This window comes from Lissotriton vulgaris, chromosome 1_1, assembly GCF_964263255.1.
Source record: "Lissotriton vulgaris chromosome 1_1, aLisVul1.2, whole genome shotgun sequence".
Lineage (NCBI taxonomy): Eukaryota > Metazoa > Chordata > Amphibia > Caudata > Salamandridae > Lissotriton > Lissotriton vulgaris.
In genome coordinates, this window is record NC_141685.1 from 1,395,746,024 (window position 1) to 1,395,762,588 (window position 16,565).

The following is a 16,565-nucleotide window of genomic DNA, read 5'->3' on the forward strand; positions in this document are numbered from 1 at the left end:
GTTGTGGATGTCTGCAATTTTGTTGTGGAAGAATAAAGCCAGGGAGTCGCAGAGGGCTTGAGAGGGGGTGATGTCGTTGGAATTGGCCGAGGGATTGGTAAATTCCTTGACCATGTTGAAAAGTTCCTTATTGTTGTGGGCGTTGTTGTCTAGTCGATCCTTGAATGCTGTTTTCTTGGCCTTTCGGATTAGTTGGTGGTGTATGCGGGTGGCGTTTTTGAAGGCGTCCTTGGTGCTAGTGGTTGGGTCTTTTTTCCAGGCCTTTTCAAGGGAGCGGCAGAGTTTCTTGGACTTCTTAAGATCATCGTTGAACCATGAGGCCTTCTTGTTGCCAGGTTTGCTTTGACGTTTTTTCAGTGGTGCTAGGATGTCGGCGCTGTTGGATAACCATAGGGTGAAGTTGGCGGCGGCTTGGTCTGGGTTAGAAGAGTGGGCTGGGGTGTTTAGAAGGAGCGAGGTCCTGGTGGTCTGTAGAGGAGGGTGCCTCTGAGTGTGGTCTTGGGGTCGATGTGGATCTGGAAGTGAAGGTGTTCAGAGTTGGCGAGATTGACGTCAGAGCTGGTTGAGATGTGGATTGATTTTTTATGGACGATAGCGATTCCTCCTCCTGTGTGGCCGGTACGGTCCTTGCGTGTGATCTTATAGTCTTCAGGGATGGCAATGGTGATGTCTGGGGCGGAGGAAGCGTTCATCCATGTTTCCGTTAGGAAGGCGACGTCTGGAGAGGTGGTGTCTAGTAGATTCCATAGGTCAATGGCGTGCCTGTGGACCGATCGGGTGTTGAGCAAGATGCATTGTAGGTGGTTGGGGTCGGGAATCTGTGGTGTGGTCGTAGCGGAAATGTTGTTGGTGCCGATGAATTTGCAGGAGTAGCAAGAGAAAGGTCCATGGGTGTGTCAAGGAGCGGCTTGGACGCAGTTGGGGGCGCGACCGGGGTTAAGGGCTAGGAGGGTGGCGGCATCGTAGGTAATGCGGGAGGGCTGGGCAGCGCGAGGGGCAGGGGGTCTGGCGCTGGGCGCGGTCCAGGCGCGGACGGGCGTAGACGGGATTACCTTTGGGGCACCTTCGGCGCGGATTGGGCGCGGTCGCTGCGCGTGAACGCTGCGCGCGGGAAGAACTGTCATATATGGATAGTGGAGGGGGAGGGGCGAGGGCGTCTCAGCTGGGAGGCGGGGCGGGCTACAGACTACGACAACAACAAACAAAATGGAGGCGGAGGGGGGGAGTACAGCAAACGCGCAAACAGAGTCAAAAACAGCGGAAATAACACTTAGAATTGCAGGTAAAGCTAAGCGGCGATCAGGCAGGCAGCAGGCAGAAATAATAATGCAGATATGAATGCAGAGCGGCACAGTGCGCAAACAGGGTGAAATCGGCAATTTTAGCTATTAAAGTGCAAGTAGAGCTAGGCGGCGATCAGGCAAACAGCAGGCAGCAAATAATAATGCAGAAATGCGATGCAAAGAGGCACAACGATACCAAATGTCTCAGAGGGACACAGGGGAGCGACCACTCAACTCGAGGGAGAGGAGCGAGTCACGGCGCCTTCAGGAAGGGAGCGCTGGTTCTAGTCAGTGGGAGGGCGTCTCAGCTGGGAGGCGGGGCGGGCTACAGACTACGACAACAACAAACAAAATGGAGGCGGAGGGGGGGAGTACAGCAAACGCGCAAACAGAGTCAAAAACAGCGGAAATAACACTTAGAATTGCAGGTAAAGCTAAGCGGCGATCAGGCAGGCAGCAGGCAGAAATAATAATGCAGATATGAATGCAGAGCGGCACAGTGCGCAAACAGGGTGAAATCGGCAATTTTAGCTATTAAAGTGCAAGTAGAGCTAGGCGGCGATCAGGCAAACAGCAGGCAGCAAATAATAATGCAGAAATGCGATGCAAAGAGGCACAACGATACCAAATGTCTCAGAGGGACACAGGGGAGCGACCACTCAACTCGAGGGACCCGAAGTCTTTGCTGGAGCAGTCAGCTCCGCGATGTTCGAGTTCCCAGACGAGCAGGAGGTCGTGGGACCGGTCGCGGAGCCACCCCACCCCTCCTCATCGAAGTCTTCATTTTCGAGTAAGTCGAAGCCCAAGAAGAAGGCGAAGAAGCATTGTCGCTCTTTACGATCTCCCCGTCTGTCTGCCGACTCAAGACGCGGAACGGAGTCATCCCGCTCCCTTGTGTTGACTCCGGACTTCCCTCCCTTTCCAGGACCCGGAGCTAGCCCTGCCTAGCTTCGAAGCTTTTACAGAGCCTTACATTCTATCTCGGGCGGCCCAACTCCGCCGGCGCCCTCGAGACCCGGGAACTCGGTTGGGGGCTCTAGGGCCTTTGATGTCGGCGGCTTAGGCGCCACAAGGCCCCCAAGGATCCAGGCTTGGATCCGTATCGGCGCAGGTCGACCTCGTGAGACCTCCTCCTGTGCCGAATCCAGTGACGACACCCCCACCGCCTCCAACGTTGATTGTGTCGACCCCGGCGTCCCCCTCGATGAGTCATATAAAGAAGAAGTGTACCTGCACACCTTCCGTTGTGTTAATCTTTAACTAATGTTTAGTAAACTCAAGGTAAAAACAATTTTAAACCCGGTGTGCGTGCTACCACTGAACAGAGAGACATGACCCAACTGTCTCCCCTTATGTTGAACAATCTATAGAGGGCTGAGGAAAACCACAGCCTAAGTGGAGCACTGCAGTAGGACAACAAACTGCTGTCTCAGTAAGTTAATCAGCGTAATCAAAAAATTATCAATAGCTCAAAGGCATTTGAAATGTATCATGTTTTAGTCTTTGTTATTTATCACAAATACTGTGTCTTCAAAAATATTCATAAATCCGGGGGAGGAGCTACGACACCAACCAAGATGGCTGCATAGTCTCCCCGCTCCGCTGACCTACGTCCTACGCTCGCTTATCCTGTCGAATATCCTGATCTCCTGCCCCGGATTCGTGTGGGTGAACTAGTCGGCACCCCGATGGTGTGACCACGGAATTTTTCTGATGTTCTGGGGTGAAGTGACATCGAAAATGTTTAGAGGCCTAACCCAGTCTGGAAGCCGGGGTCTCGATTGCTGGTCTACACGGGTCCAAAGGGAACAGCAACGGACTGAGGAGAGTGGTTTGGTCCAGTCCTTGGAACTTTTTAAATTTCTCTGGACTACTTTGCAACCATCTGCTGCCTGGTGTTGTACCTGAGGTGAGGTGACGGGGGGCGCGCGGTGCTGCGTCGCGGGGGGCCCCGGCCCGGAGGCCCGGCACTAGCACCGCTGGTGCCCCGGGGCGGGGGTCCCGCCGCGCGTTGCTGCGTGCTGCTGGCCCGTCCCTCACGGCTTGATTCTGCTCCGGCATATCCTGCCCTGGAGGGGTGCTTCCCCGTGGGGATCGTTATGCCTGCGGACGTACGGAACTTGGCGGAACGGACTCAATGTGGCCCTTCCTTGCGGATGGTAATGGCGGAACTTGCGTCGCTTCGCGCGACGATGAGGGCCCAGATCAATCGTTTGCTGTCGCCAGCAGATGGGATCATTGGACCGGGAGCAAGCCCTGACTTGATTTTTGAGACCCGGCAGCCGACTTGCCTCCTGTTGGGCACCCTAGAGGCATGTTTGGACCCGGTGCTGGAAGCTGTGCCTGCCCCCGAGGAAATGGAACTCATCGTGTGTGCTGAGATTAGTGGCTCTCTTACATTCTCGGAAACATCGGTCCTACAGTCATCGGAACATTCTACTGCTTCCCCCATCCTGGACACTGATGGCCCACACTTAACATAACTTGTATTGGAACGAGTCGCACCCCCTCCCCAATCGGTCTCCCAACATGGCGGATGTAAAGATGCATGGCTTCGGAGACGTGGAGGGACATTGTTTTTGCAAGCCGTGTGCTTTGGGATCTGCTATTCCTCTCCCATTTTCTGGCCCAATCTTCGGCTGCTACTGTGGGACTTTTGACTTTCCGGGGATGGGGCTTTACTTATCCGAGGGACTCTGCAACTTTGATAGACGGGGCCAAGGCTGAGATTGTGGGTTGAATTGTTCACGATGGATCTATTGGTAACGGGACTGCTTCATTAACAGACGGACTCTGGGGTTTGTGGTTCCCCCCGGGGTATTTTTGTACGGTGCACAACTTTATTCGTGTTGGCTTAGGGGGGCCCCCTTTGTTAGGGCGGGGGGGAGAGACCGGGAGCGCAGAGACTATCGCCCTCCTCCATTTCCCTGTTGGGTGGGGTTTCCTTTCTTTCTCCTTTTTCTCTGCTCTTCTAAATTTCGGGTTCGGTTGTCGGGCGACAGGCACACTGCTGGGGGGGGGCCGTAGTCATCTGCAGGGGTGCAGGGGGGGTTTGGGGGAGGGGATTTTTCGTTTTTATTTAGTTTCTATGGCCTTTGTTCTCTTCTCTTATCTTCTTTTGTCTTTTTCTTTCTCTGGGTCAGTGCAGTGGGTTTCCTTTGGTATCAATCACTGCTTTTTCATCTGTGCCTCAATTTTCGTGGTGATCTCTGGGTCTTAGTGCAGGTGACTAGCAGGCGCGAACTGATCGTAATGTTTCTTCATATCCTGAACCGCCTGTTTTAGCGCCATTGATTTGACCGATTACTGTTTACTGTTGACATGTTTACTATTCTGCCTGCCATTTTTCGCTGCTGGGAAATTGTTCGGCACCTGATCCTTCCATCTTGTACTACAAAATGAGAACCTTTTATATCCTGTTTTTCTAATTGTGCTATTCAGTGACTAAGATTACGCTAGCATGGTGATTCTGCTCCCCGAGATGCTGCACGTGATTCAAAATTTGCTTTCTGCTCATCTAACTGCTTAGCGGCCAGCCCCGGGGGTTGTAGGCCCATACTTGTATTTGGTTGAAATGTCAATAAAGGTTTTCAAAAAAAATTAAATAAATAAATAAATATTCATAAATCCAGACAAAAGTCAGTTAATTGTAATGATTCTTACAAATCAATAACAGATCATTGATTGTGCAATGTCATAATGAAAAAACATAAAATGCATTCAATTCATTATTCAAAAAAGAAAACTCGAATATGTACAAAGATCCCAATGCATTTCGGGTTCCTCAAATGAACCCTTCATCAGGGGATGACGTTCGAGAAGTATCCAAATATTTCAATTCTAATTAACACCACATGAAACCTACAAAACAATAAATGACACGTGACATTGTGTATATGAAACTTAAGGGTTATTCAAATTGCAAAGTACATGAGTGTATTAAGAATTTGCACTCTCAGTAGTTTGAAAAGAGAAGGTGTGTTGAAACAGACTAGGATAAAGTGCAACAGAACTGTAAGTAAGACTGGTGGATACCAAAGGGTGGGTTTTAGCATACTGTACCCAAAGTGCAACCCTGCAGACTGGTGAAGTATTCCAAAAGTGAAATATGATGATCAGAAAACTTTAAGATAGATAGTACTGCCAAACGTTTGCTAAAAAATATTCCTTCACCTGGTGCAATATTCAGCGCAATATACAAAAAACGGGTTCTTACCCTTAAAGGTGCTGAGTGCACCCTGTGATTCAGTAGAGCAGCAGTAATAACTGATATATCTGCCTGGATGGACAAAAATACCTTATGAGACTGGTGAACTAACACGTCTCTCTATGTGATATAAGCATGTCTAAGTGCACTGTGCCCTCACCTCTTATCCTCACGCGTTGTTAAGCGTGTAGGTGCGTCAAGTGCGGGAAACGCCCTAGGATGTTTAGCCGTCTGTAAAAGTAATAATGTAACTCATCTTAGTGCTTTTTAAAACAGTGCAAGCTACTGAATGTGTGATATCCTCAATGCGCTTACCGGAGGAGTCGAGTATTGTGGGCCTCCATCCTATAATCGTGTGCATCGTGAATCCAAAGCGAGAATACGCCAGTCAGTGAAAGCTCCTGCTCTCCCTCGCCTCCGTGTAGGATTCAGGAAACGTACCTGGCGTGCTCCGCACATTTAAAGGAGCCGCTCGCAAATTATTGGAGGCACCCGTTTTTGAGCATGTATTGTGAGACGACACTTGTTTCAGTTCACAACTATTGGAAACTGCGAGCGGCTCCTTTAAATGTGCGTAGCACACCAGGTACGTTTGCTGAATCCTACACGGAGACGAGGGAGAGCAGGAGCTTTCACTGACTGGCGTTTTCTCACTTCGCGCAATAACCACTCCACGCATCAGTTTGCGTAAAAGGCCATTCATTAGGACAGGCATGACAGCTTACAAAACATAACATTATCAACTTTAACAATCTCCCCAACATCCTGCCTTTCAACCGTCATCCACTCACATGCTCCACTATCCATTCCCAAATCACACCACAACCTCTTTGCATCCCATTCACTTCCCCTTTCCACTTTCCGACTCCTCGGTCATTTCCATCCATCGCACTCCCGTCTACCACTCTCTCCCATCCTGCGCCTGTAACCCCCTCCCTGTAAGGGTGATTCTGCCCGTCATGGACTCCCCACCCCTCCCAGTTCCCGGAACGTCTCCCACCTTGCCATCCTGTCCTAAACTGGCATGTTGCCCAACATGGCAACCATAACAACACCGCACCAACAAACCCTTTTTCTTGTAGGGTGGGCGGGTGGCAAAATCCTAACTCTTCCCTGAGGCACCGGGGACAGGAAAAGGAAGTTGTTCCTCTCCTGTTCCCCCATAAGTAGCCTCCTACCTAACCCCTCCCACCCCTGACCTAAACCCCCTACCTAACTTCCGCCTGCCGTGTCCTTGCGCGAACAACCCGGGGGAAGACTAGTCTGCCGACCTGCATTCCCCAGGGGGCCGCATCGCGCAATAACCACTCCACGCATCAGTTTGCGTAAAAGGCCATTTATTAGGACAGGCATGACAGCTTACAAAACATAACATTATCAACTTTAACAATCCCCCCAACATCCTGCCTTTCAACCGTCATCCACTCACATGCTCCACCATCCATTCCCAAATCACACCACAACCTCTTTGCATCCCATTCACTTCCCCTTTCCACTTTCCGACTCCTCGGTCATTTCCATCCATCGCACTCCCGTCTACCACTCTCTCCCATCCTGCGCCTGTAACCCCCTCCCTGTAAGGGTGATTCTGCCAGTCATGGACTCCCCACCCCTCCCAGTTCCCGCCACCCAGGGAACCCCCGGAGGGCGGTTACCTGCCCCACCAAGCGTGCACCTTTCGATCTCAGACTCGCCTACACCAAATTGACTCGTTCCACAGACAACTAATCAAGTCTCGCAGCTCCATGAGGTAAAATGCATTTCCCATGTGAGAAAGGTGCACGCCGTCGTCCCTGAAAAGAAGAGGTTGTTCCAGCTGGAGCCCGACATGAGCCAGCACTTTAATTCCCCGATCCGCGCAAAAGAGTCTCATAGCCCTATTCAGTTTCCTGCGGGCCCTTTCCACAGCCGCAGGCTTAAGTGCACCCCTCCAAATCCTTCTCGGAACAAACTCAGTCCATACAATGCAGGCGCCAGCCAGATTGTTCTTCATGACCTCCAAGTCCCTCTGCATCAAGTGCACTAGTGACACCCCCGATTGCTTCACTAAGTCATTTTCCCCCAGGTGGATGATGATCATATCCGGGCAGCCCAGCTGCGACACTTTCTTTGTCAGCCATGGTAACAGTTCACCCAATCTCATTCCGCTCTTACCCCACCATTGCACTTCATGATGGCTGCTCCTCAGGCCCAGGCTACGACCGTACACCTGCCTGGCAGCATACTTCGAAGCCCAATGCACAAAAGAGTGCCCCACGACCCAAGTGACCGTCTTGGCCCCCGGTCCACGAACACAACCTACGAAGAAAAAGATATTAGTACCAAGGCATGCCAAGAAACTACGCCAAGCAGCGTCGCTGTCCAAGCATTGCGCCCCCGCCCTCACTTGTGCACATAGCGCTCGCAGCACCGCGACCTCCAGTGGCCAATCCTTCTGATCTCCTCCCATGACCAACCCAAACCCGCCGCCGCCGTAGCCGCCCCAATCCGAAAGGAATGCGTGCCAAACCGAGCCGGGTCCCTACCCAGCCTCCTCAAAGCCATCCGTAGCACTGCCAACAACTGACCCGACGTCAACCGCTTCCGCGACGCATGCACAAAGATCTCCCCCTCCGTCCGCTGCACCCTCTGCCCAAAGCTCAGCCACTCTCGCACCGGACACACACCTGCGCACCCACTCACTGACAACCACACCCATCTACCCCGACCCACCTGGTCAGTCTTGGACCGCCCCAACCAAATGCCCAGACGGAGCCCGTCCACCCGCACATCAGCAAACAGCCTACCCGGCGCCCCCCGTGCCCCCAGCAGCTCCGCCAGCGACCTTTCCACCAGACCCACCACTCTCACTCCCCCCACGCCCAGATACCCTCCGGCACCTTGGTCTTGCAAGCCTCCGCTCCCGGCGCCAGCTCCCTGAAGCGCAGCCACTGCGAACGAGATAACGCATCCGCAATTTCGTTATTTGCGCCAGGCACATGTTGCGCGCGAAACAGCACATTGTAACGCAAACATAGCAGCATGAAACTCCGCAGCAAGCGCAGCACCCTCAGATCCCTCGCTTTCTGATTGTTGACCAAGTCCACCACCGTCATATTGTCCACGTGGAACAACACAGACCTGTTCTTGAACTCCGGGCCCCACACCAGCAACGCCACCAACAAGGGAAAGAACTTCAAGAATGCAATGCTCCTACCCTGACGCAACCAATGATCCGGCCACCTTTCCGCGCACCAGCGACCGTCCCAGAAAATTCCGAAACCAGCCGCCCCCGCTGCGTCCGAGTAAAGCTGAACCTGCCACGCCATCCTGTCCCGCGCAAAATCCAAAGACACGCCATTGAAATCCTCGAGAAATACCAGCCACACTCGCAGGTCGGACCGGACACCCAGCGTAATCCTGACCCTGTGATGTTGGAGGGCCACGCCCGACATGGCCATGCCGAGCCGCCTACAAAAAGTCCTCCCCGCCCTCACCACTCTGCAGGCAAAGTTCAACAAACCCAGCAAGCATTGCACAGACCTCAACTCCAACTTCCGAACCGCAATCGCGCCCTTCAAAGCATCCTGCATCTCAGCCACCTTCGCCACCGGTAAGCGTGCCTGCCAGGCCACTGAATCCAATTCAATTCAGAGGAACGTCAGACAACAACTGGGCCCTTCCGTCTTCTCCGGCGCCAAAGGCACCCCAAAATCCCGAGCCAACAACTGAAACTGCTGCAGAGCCTGACCACAGTCGGCCGAACGTCCAGAGCCCACAAACAGAAAATCATCCAAATAGTGGGACACCAGCCGGCGCCCACTGCGGTCCACAAAGGCCCACTGCAAAAAGGAGCTAAAGGTCTCAAAGAGCGCGCAGGAAATCGCACAGCCCATGGGCAGCACCATGTCCACAAAAATGGCCCCATCAAACTGCATACCCAAGAGAGGAAAATCCGCCGGATGAATGGGAAGAAGCCGAAAGGCCGACTTGATGTCACACTTGGCCTTCTCCGCCTCCTTCCCACAAGACCGCACCAACCCAATGGTATCGTCCACCGAAGCGTACAACACCCTCGAGTCCTCCTCGGCAATGAAATCATTCACCGACCCACCTTCCGGCCAGGACAAGTGATGGATCAACCGGTACTCCCCTTGCTCCTTCTTGGGCACAACCCCCAACGGTGACACGATGAGATCCGACAATGGCCACTCCGAGAACGGACCTGCAATCCTGCTCTCCGAAACCTCTTTCTCCAATTTACGCGCCACTACCCCCGGCAACTCCTTAGCAGACCGCAAATTCTCAGCCCAACGCCTCTCCCTGGGCCCCTGATAGCCAATCCGAAAACCTTCCACAAACCCCCAGTACAAACGCAACGCTGCCTCCTTATCAGGGTACCGGGAGAGCCATGGACCCATGGCCTCCACCTTAACCGGAGTACGGGCCCTTTGGGCCAGGCTGCCCCCTACCCTTGGCAAATTTCCACTGCTCTGACGGCGTAGCCAAGGTGAGGCACTGCGTGAACGGGTGGCGTCCCCCACACTTAGAACACTCATGCTTGAATTTACAAGAGGGGCGGTTGCAGAAACCCTTGTTAAACCCCCAGCATGCCCCTGAAGCAACCGGCTTGTATTGCTGTCCCGCTGAGCCAGACCACACAGGCTGGCTCCCATGTCCACTTGGGGTACCCTGGTTACCCGCCCCAGATTGGGCGGGACGCGGCTGAAAGGACCGATACGTGACCGGAAGACCGCTGGCCGTATGAGTAGACGCCGCCGCCTGCGTCGAAGACATCCACTGGATCCAAAGCTCCTGATCCACATCCCCCCTTGGCTTATCAGGGTTAACACTGACCCTAGCCCTAAACTCCTCGTCATAGCTCAACCAGGCGAAACCCCCAAAATGAAGCTGCGCCTTCCTTATCACGTCCATATATTTAAACAATGCGATAGGCCGATCCCCATGCTTCTCACAATATATGCTCGCATAAATCAGAAAGGCAGATGTCCAATTCTCCATAGTAACCGGCACCCTCGGCCGCCTGGTCAATTCCCATTCCTCCTCTAGACCCCTCCTTCGCCTGAATCTCCCTGTGCAAAAGCTTGACCACATCCACATACTCGTGCCTCCAGATCCTTGCCTTAGTCTTTTCCGACAAATAAGACCCCAGGGGCATCCCCAGCCCCATGTACGGCAACTTCTTTCTCAGTTTCTCCATCCCACTCGCACCCTCCTCCTTCCCTTCCAGGTCTTCCACCTTGTCCGTCTGCGCGCTGGCCGTCGCGACCTGCTTACCCCCAACCGCCTTCACAGGCTCCACACCCCCTTGGGCTCCAGCCCGCACCGACCCATCCCCCACCCCCACTGACCGGCAGGGCTTCTTCCTTCCCCCGCTCCCCCCATCCAACCAGGCGTCCCACCAAGAGCCCTCACCTGACAAAGTTGCAGGAGCCTCCCGCTCCTGTCGCCGTGCGTCCGCCGGCCTCGACATCCCTCTGCTGGCCCGACTGGTGCCATCCCGTGCCTCTTGAGAAGCACCAACCTTGGTAGCTGCCCCTTCACCCTTGCACACACGTCCAGGCTCACGCAACTCACCCTCTTCCAACTCATCCTCATCATCGTCATAATCTAACCATTCATCCTGAACATCCAGCGGCACCACCTCAGTCACGACTCTCTTAGCACCCTTCCCTTTCACACCAGGCGTAAATTCACACTCCAACATGGTCGGTGCCCGCTCCCTCGGTGGAGGGCAGGCCGCCGCGGACCCCCCTGCATCTTTGTCCCGGCGTTTGGAGGCCGTTTTGCGCCCCGCCTGCCCACCCCGGCCTCTGCCAGCTGACCCTGCTGGCCTGATCCCCCCCCCCCCGAGCCGTATGCGCTCGGGGAGGCCCCGGTGCCACCAGGTCTCTGATCCGTCAAGGCAGTCCCTGCATTCTCCACCCAGACCCACTGTCCTTGCGCCCCCGGAGCCCCCCTACCTCGGCCACCGGCCGACGACCTGCCTCGCCCTGGTGCCTGGGCCCCATCACCCATGGGCACCCCTCCCGCCTTCTCCTCCCTGGCGGCACATAGGCGCTGCCACTCCCTCTCATACTCTTCAATGACACGCCGCTGGTCCCTCGCCCTCTCCTCCTCAGTCATCTGGGCCCACCGGTCAAACATCGATGACTGCCCAGGCCCCCCCGGGCCCCCATTCCCGGGCAAGGGTGCCGCAGCACCACCCGCCCCCTGCCCTGCCCCTCCCCGTTGCTGTGACTTGACGGGGCCTTTGCCCTTGGAACCCTGGGACTTCACCACCCCCTTCCGGCCCCTAGACAGGTCGACCGGCTGCTCAACAGCAGTGAAACTAGCCTCCCCCCCAGATTCCTCCCCCGACAGCAAGAGGGCGAAATCATCCCCAGCCGCCACCTCCCACTCATCAGAGTCCTCCCCCCACTGCCATCACTACTCTCCCCGTACCCCGCTAACTGGCTCAAGCTCCTGGACAGTCTGGCCTGAGACGCCAGCGGAGCCTGTCCCTGCACGTGCTCCTCAGGACCCAGCTCGTGGCCCTCTGGTCCCCCACCCCCGGCCCCCCATCCTCCTCCGGGACCGCCTCCCCCCCTGCCCCGACCTTAGCAGGGAGACTCAATCTCCTCCCTCCCTTCTTGGGGGGCTCCTGCACCTTCCTGGCCCTCCCCTTCCTGGCCCCCCCCTTCCTGGGCCCCCCCTCCCTCGACCCCCCCTCCCTCGACCCAGCAGGCTCATCCTTACACGCAGCCACCACAGCTGCCACCCCTGCTGACGCAGACCTGGTCGGGCGGGTCATGCCGACCCAAGCCTGGTCCAGGACACCCGGCTGGAGGAGATCTGCCCTCCCAGCCCGGCCAAGCAAAAGCAATGCAGCCCTCACCGCCTCAGCATCAGGGACAGCCATTGAAAATCGGCAAATTACCCTCCGCGAGATGCGTGAGGATCGGCACTTGCACGGAACGTCCGCGAGATGCGTGACGTTTGGCACCCTTCGCTTGCCGCCCGGAGCTCCTGCTCCGATAAAAGTAATAAATCTCTAAATCACACTCCGCCTAATTGCGCCGTACAAACTGGCCTACTCGTCGTCCTGCGACACCAAAACGACGAATCCCACGCTAATTCCAACACCCCCTACCTAGATTCACACTCCGCCTAAGCTCACAAAATCCTAACTCTTCCCTGAGGCACCGGGGACAGGGAAAGGAAGTTGTTCCTCTCCTGTTCCCCCATAAGTAGCCTCCTACCTAACCCCTCCCACCCCTGACCTAAACCCCCTACCTAACTTCCGCCTGCCGTGTCCTCGCGCGAACACCCCGGGGGAAGACTAGTCTGCCGACCTGCATTCCCCCGGGGGCCGCATTGGATTCAAGTTGGTAAGCGACAGTTGGTCGCGTTTCCTTTAGATTTTCTTGTACTTTGGTTTTTAGGCCAGAATACCAATATCTTGTATTTCACTTTAGGGACCGGCATTTTACTTGGGCTTTTCAGCAACGCACACGATTATAGGACGGAGGCCCACAGTACTCGACTCCTCCGGTAAGCGCATTGAGGATATCACGCATTCAGTAGCTTGCACTGTTTTAAAAAGCACTAAGATGAGTTACATTATTACTTTTACAGACGGCTGAACATCCTAGGGCGTTTCCCGCACTTGATGCACCTACACCCTTAACAACGCGTGAGTATAAGAGGTGAGGGCACAGTGCACTTAAACATGCTTATATCACATAGAGAGACGTGTTAATTCAGCAGTCTCATAAGGTATTGTTGTCCATCCAGGCAGATATATCAGTTATTACTGCTGCTCTACTGATTCACAGGGTAAGCTCAGCACCCTTAAGGGTAAGAACCCAGTTTTTGTATATTGCGCTGAATATTGCACCAGGTGAAGTAATATTTTTTAGCAAAGGTTTGGCAGTACTATCGACCTTAAAGTTTTCTGATCATCATATTTCACTTTTGGAATACTTCACCAGTCTGCAGGGTTGCACTTTGGGTACAGTATGCTAATGTAATGTAATGTAATGTGTCTTGTAAAGCGCACTACTGCCCTGAGGCGTCGTGGCGCTGTAGACCGCTGGGGAACCCGTCCTGGCTATCCCTGTGAGATGGTCCCTACTGGGTATCTCCAAGGTGAAACCAGGCATCCCCGGCGAATGTGGGGGGCCGTTGTAGAGATGAGGCAAGCTAATGCCCCGAGTTGCCGAGTGTGATCCTGGTCCACGACCCTGCCGCGTTGGGAATTGAACCCTGGTCCCCGGCCGTTCTCTGCTTCCGGGTCTGCCGCCTCTAACCAGTGAGCCACAGTATGCTAAAACCCACCCTTTGGTATCCACCAGTCATACTTACAGTTCTGTTGCACTTTATCCTATTCTGTTTCAACACACCTTCTCTTTTCAAACTACTGAGAGTGCAAATTCTTAATACACTCATGTACTTTGCAATTTGAATAACCCTTAAGTTTCGTATACACAATGTCACGTGTCATTTATTGTGTTGTAGGTTTCCTGTGGTGTTCATTAGAATTGAAATATTTGGATACTTCTCGAACGTCATCCCCTGACGAAGGGTTCATTTCAGGAACCCGAAATGCATTGGGTTCTTTGTACATATTCGAGTTTTCTTTTTTGAATAATGAATTGGATGCATTTTATGTTTTTTCATTATGACATTGCGCAATCAATGATCTGTTATTGATTTGTAAGAATCATTGCAATTAACTGACTATTGTCTGGATTTATGAATATTTCCGAAGACACAGTATTTGTGATAAATAACAAAGACTAAAACATGATAAATTTCAAATGCCTTTGAGCTATTGATTATTTTTTGATTACTCTGATTAACTTACCGAGGCAGCAGTTTGTTGTCCTACTGCAGTGCTCCACTTAGTCTGTGGTTTTCCTCAGCCCTCTATAGATTCTCGCCCTCGATGAGGACATGGCACTGGACCGACTCTCCTGAGGTTTCCTACCACCCTGAGTGGCTCACAGGAGAGGGTGAGAAGGACTGGGTGGGGTCTCTGAACCCTCTTGCAGACCAGTTGGAGGAACCGGACTGGAGAGAGGAGTTGGGTGAGGCTAGCGGTCTGGACACCTCCCCAGATCTTGGCATGCTATCTCCCCCTACCATGGCTATGGAGGTGGGTGAATCTTATGCCGTGGTGTTGCATAGGGCAGCCGAGGTCCTAAACCTCGAGCTTCCTACGGTGGCAGTCAAGACTATCCTCCTGACAGAGGCAGCCTCCTCGGAGCCCCTGCTGCCATTCAATGAGGCCCTTACGGACATCCTTTTGGGCACCTGGTCCAAGCCAAACACAGGGGCTCATGTGGACAGGATGATTGCCCGACGCCACGGCCACCCTTGGCGACCCCATTTTCCTCTCTTTCCATCCTACCCCTGAGAGCTTAGTATTCCAAGCATCCACGTCCAAAGGCACATTCCCTAACGCACCACCTGATAGGGAATCTAAGAAGCTGGACCACCTTGGGAAGAAGATGTTTTCTTCCTCCAGCTTGGGACTGCGGTCGGTGAACACCGCATGCCTATTGGGCCATTACTCCCCATCGTGCGGGACACGGTTGCGCAGGTGGTGCCACAGTGCCTGGAGGATGCCCGGGCTGTTCTCTCCCGTGCTGTTGCCGAAGGGAGAGACACTGCAAAGTTCACCATTCGTTGTGGGCTGGACACCTCCGACACACTGGGCAGGACGATTTCCATGTCAGTAGCACTGAGACGTTACACCTGGTTAAGGTCCACTGGTTTTTCAGTGGATGTCCAAGCAACGTTTTTGGATATGCCCTTTGATGGCCGCCGCCTGTTTTTCGACAAGGCAGACAACACGCTCAAGAGCTTTAAGGATTCCAGGGCTACGGCCAGATCCTTAGGCCTCGCTTCCACCTCCCAGCCGGCGCAGTTTGCTTCTGGCCCCTGAAGTGGCTATGGAAGGGGTGCCCTGCCATGTTCTGTCCAGAACCACTGACCTCCGCAAGCTGTCCAACTTCTGCGCGGCTGAGGATCCCACCACCGTGGGTCAGTGGCCAGCTGGTGGGCCTTCCAAACACTCCTAGTCCGACCTTTCAGGCCCATGACTCGCCAGTGGGCAGCAGGATTCACCATTACCTCCCCCATTGGCTCAAAATCACACCAGACAGGTGGGTTTTGCAGATAGTCCGAAGGGGCAATTGCCCCCCCTTCAAAACTACCAATCCATCCATACCACCTCAATTCCATCGCATGTCGGAGGATCACCTGGCCCTTCTCCAAAAGGAAGTTACGGCTCTCTTGGCCAAGGGAACCATCAAGAGCGTTCTGTCTCAGAAGTAGGTCGTGGTTGTTATTCCCACTACTTTCTGGTGCTAAAGAAGGACAAGGGCCTGTGTCCTATCTTGGATCTCGGGAACATCAACCCCTTGCTCCTGAAGGAGAAGTTTAAGATATTGACTGTGGCTCAGCTCCTGTCTTCTCTCGACCCTGGAGACTAGATGGTAGTGTTGGACTTGCCGGGCGCTTATTTACACATCCCCGTCCTTCCAGCCCACAGGCGTTACCTATGGTTCACGGTAGGCCACGAGCACTTTCAGTTTACCGTGCTCCACTGTGGTCTTATCAGCACCCTTCAGGTGTTCACGAAAGTGATGGCGGTGGTCGCAGCTCATCTGCGCAGATCAGGGGGTCCAGTCTTCCCCTATCTCGACGACTGGCTATTTAACGCAGGCTTACCCCAGGCAGGCGTTTCCCACCTCCAGACTATGGGGGACCTCCTGAATGTGCTGGTGTTTACTAACAAAGTGCCAAAGTCACACCTGACTCCCTCGCAGGAGCTCCTTATCATCGAAGCGGTTCTGGACACAACACAGTTTTGGGTTTATCCTCCCAAGCAGCGAGTCCGGGATATTCGGGCTATGATTTTGATCTTCAGCTTCTATCCCGGGTTTCGGTCAGAATTACTCTGAAGCTGCTGGGCCTCATGGCCTCCTGCATTCTGCTGGTGGATCATGCCAGGTGCATATGCGGGCTCTGCAGTGGGATCTGAAGTTCCAGTGGGCAAAGCTTCAGGGGAATCTGTCTGACGGCAT

At 53.9% G+C, this 16,565-nt stretch overlaps 1 protein-coding gene across 1 annotated transcript; it reads right to left on the reverse strand.

Moving 5' to 3' along the window:
• Positions 1 to 7,174: 7,174 nt before the first annotated feature.
• LOC147750571 (uncharacterized) lies at positions 7,175 to 11,197 on the reverse strand. Its single transcript, XM_086936559.1, has 2 exons — positions 10,906 to 11,197; positions 7,175 to 7,788 (listed from the first exon to the last, which is right to left on the reverse strand). The coding sequence occupies exons 1-2, from the start codon at positions 11,195 to 11,197 to the stop codon at positions 7,175 to 7,177; spliced, it is 906 nt and encodes a 301-aa protein (XP_086792685.1).
• Positions 11,198 to 16,565: the final 5,368 nt, after the last annotated feature.

Bases quoted from the DNA above. Each gene is read 5' to 3' on its own strand.
- LOC147750571 (XM_086936559.1), bottom strand. From the start codon at position 11,197: ATGTTGGAGTGTGAATTTACGCCTGGTGTGAAAGGGAAGGGTGCTAAG. The intron at 7,789-10,905 runs GTGAGGGCTCTT...TTTTCTTCGTAG, and splicing joins GGCTCCTGCAACTTTGTCAG to GTTGTGTTCGTGGACCGGGG.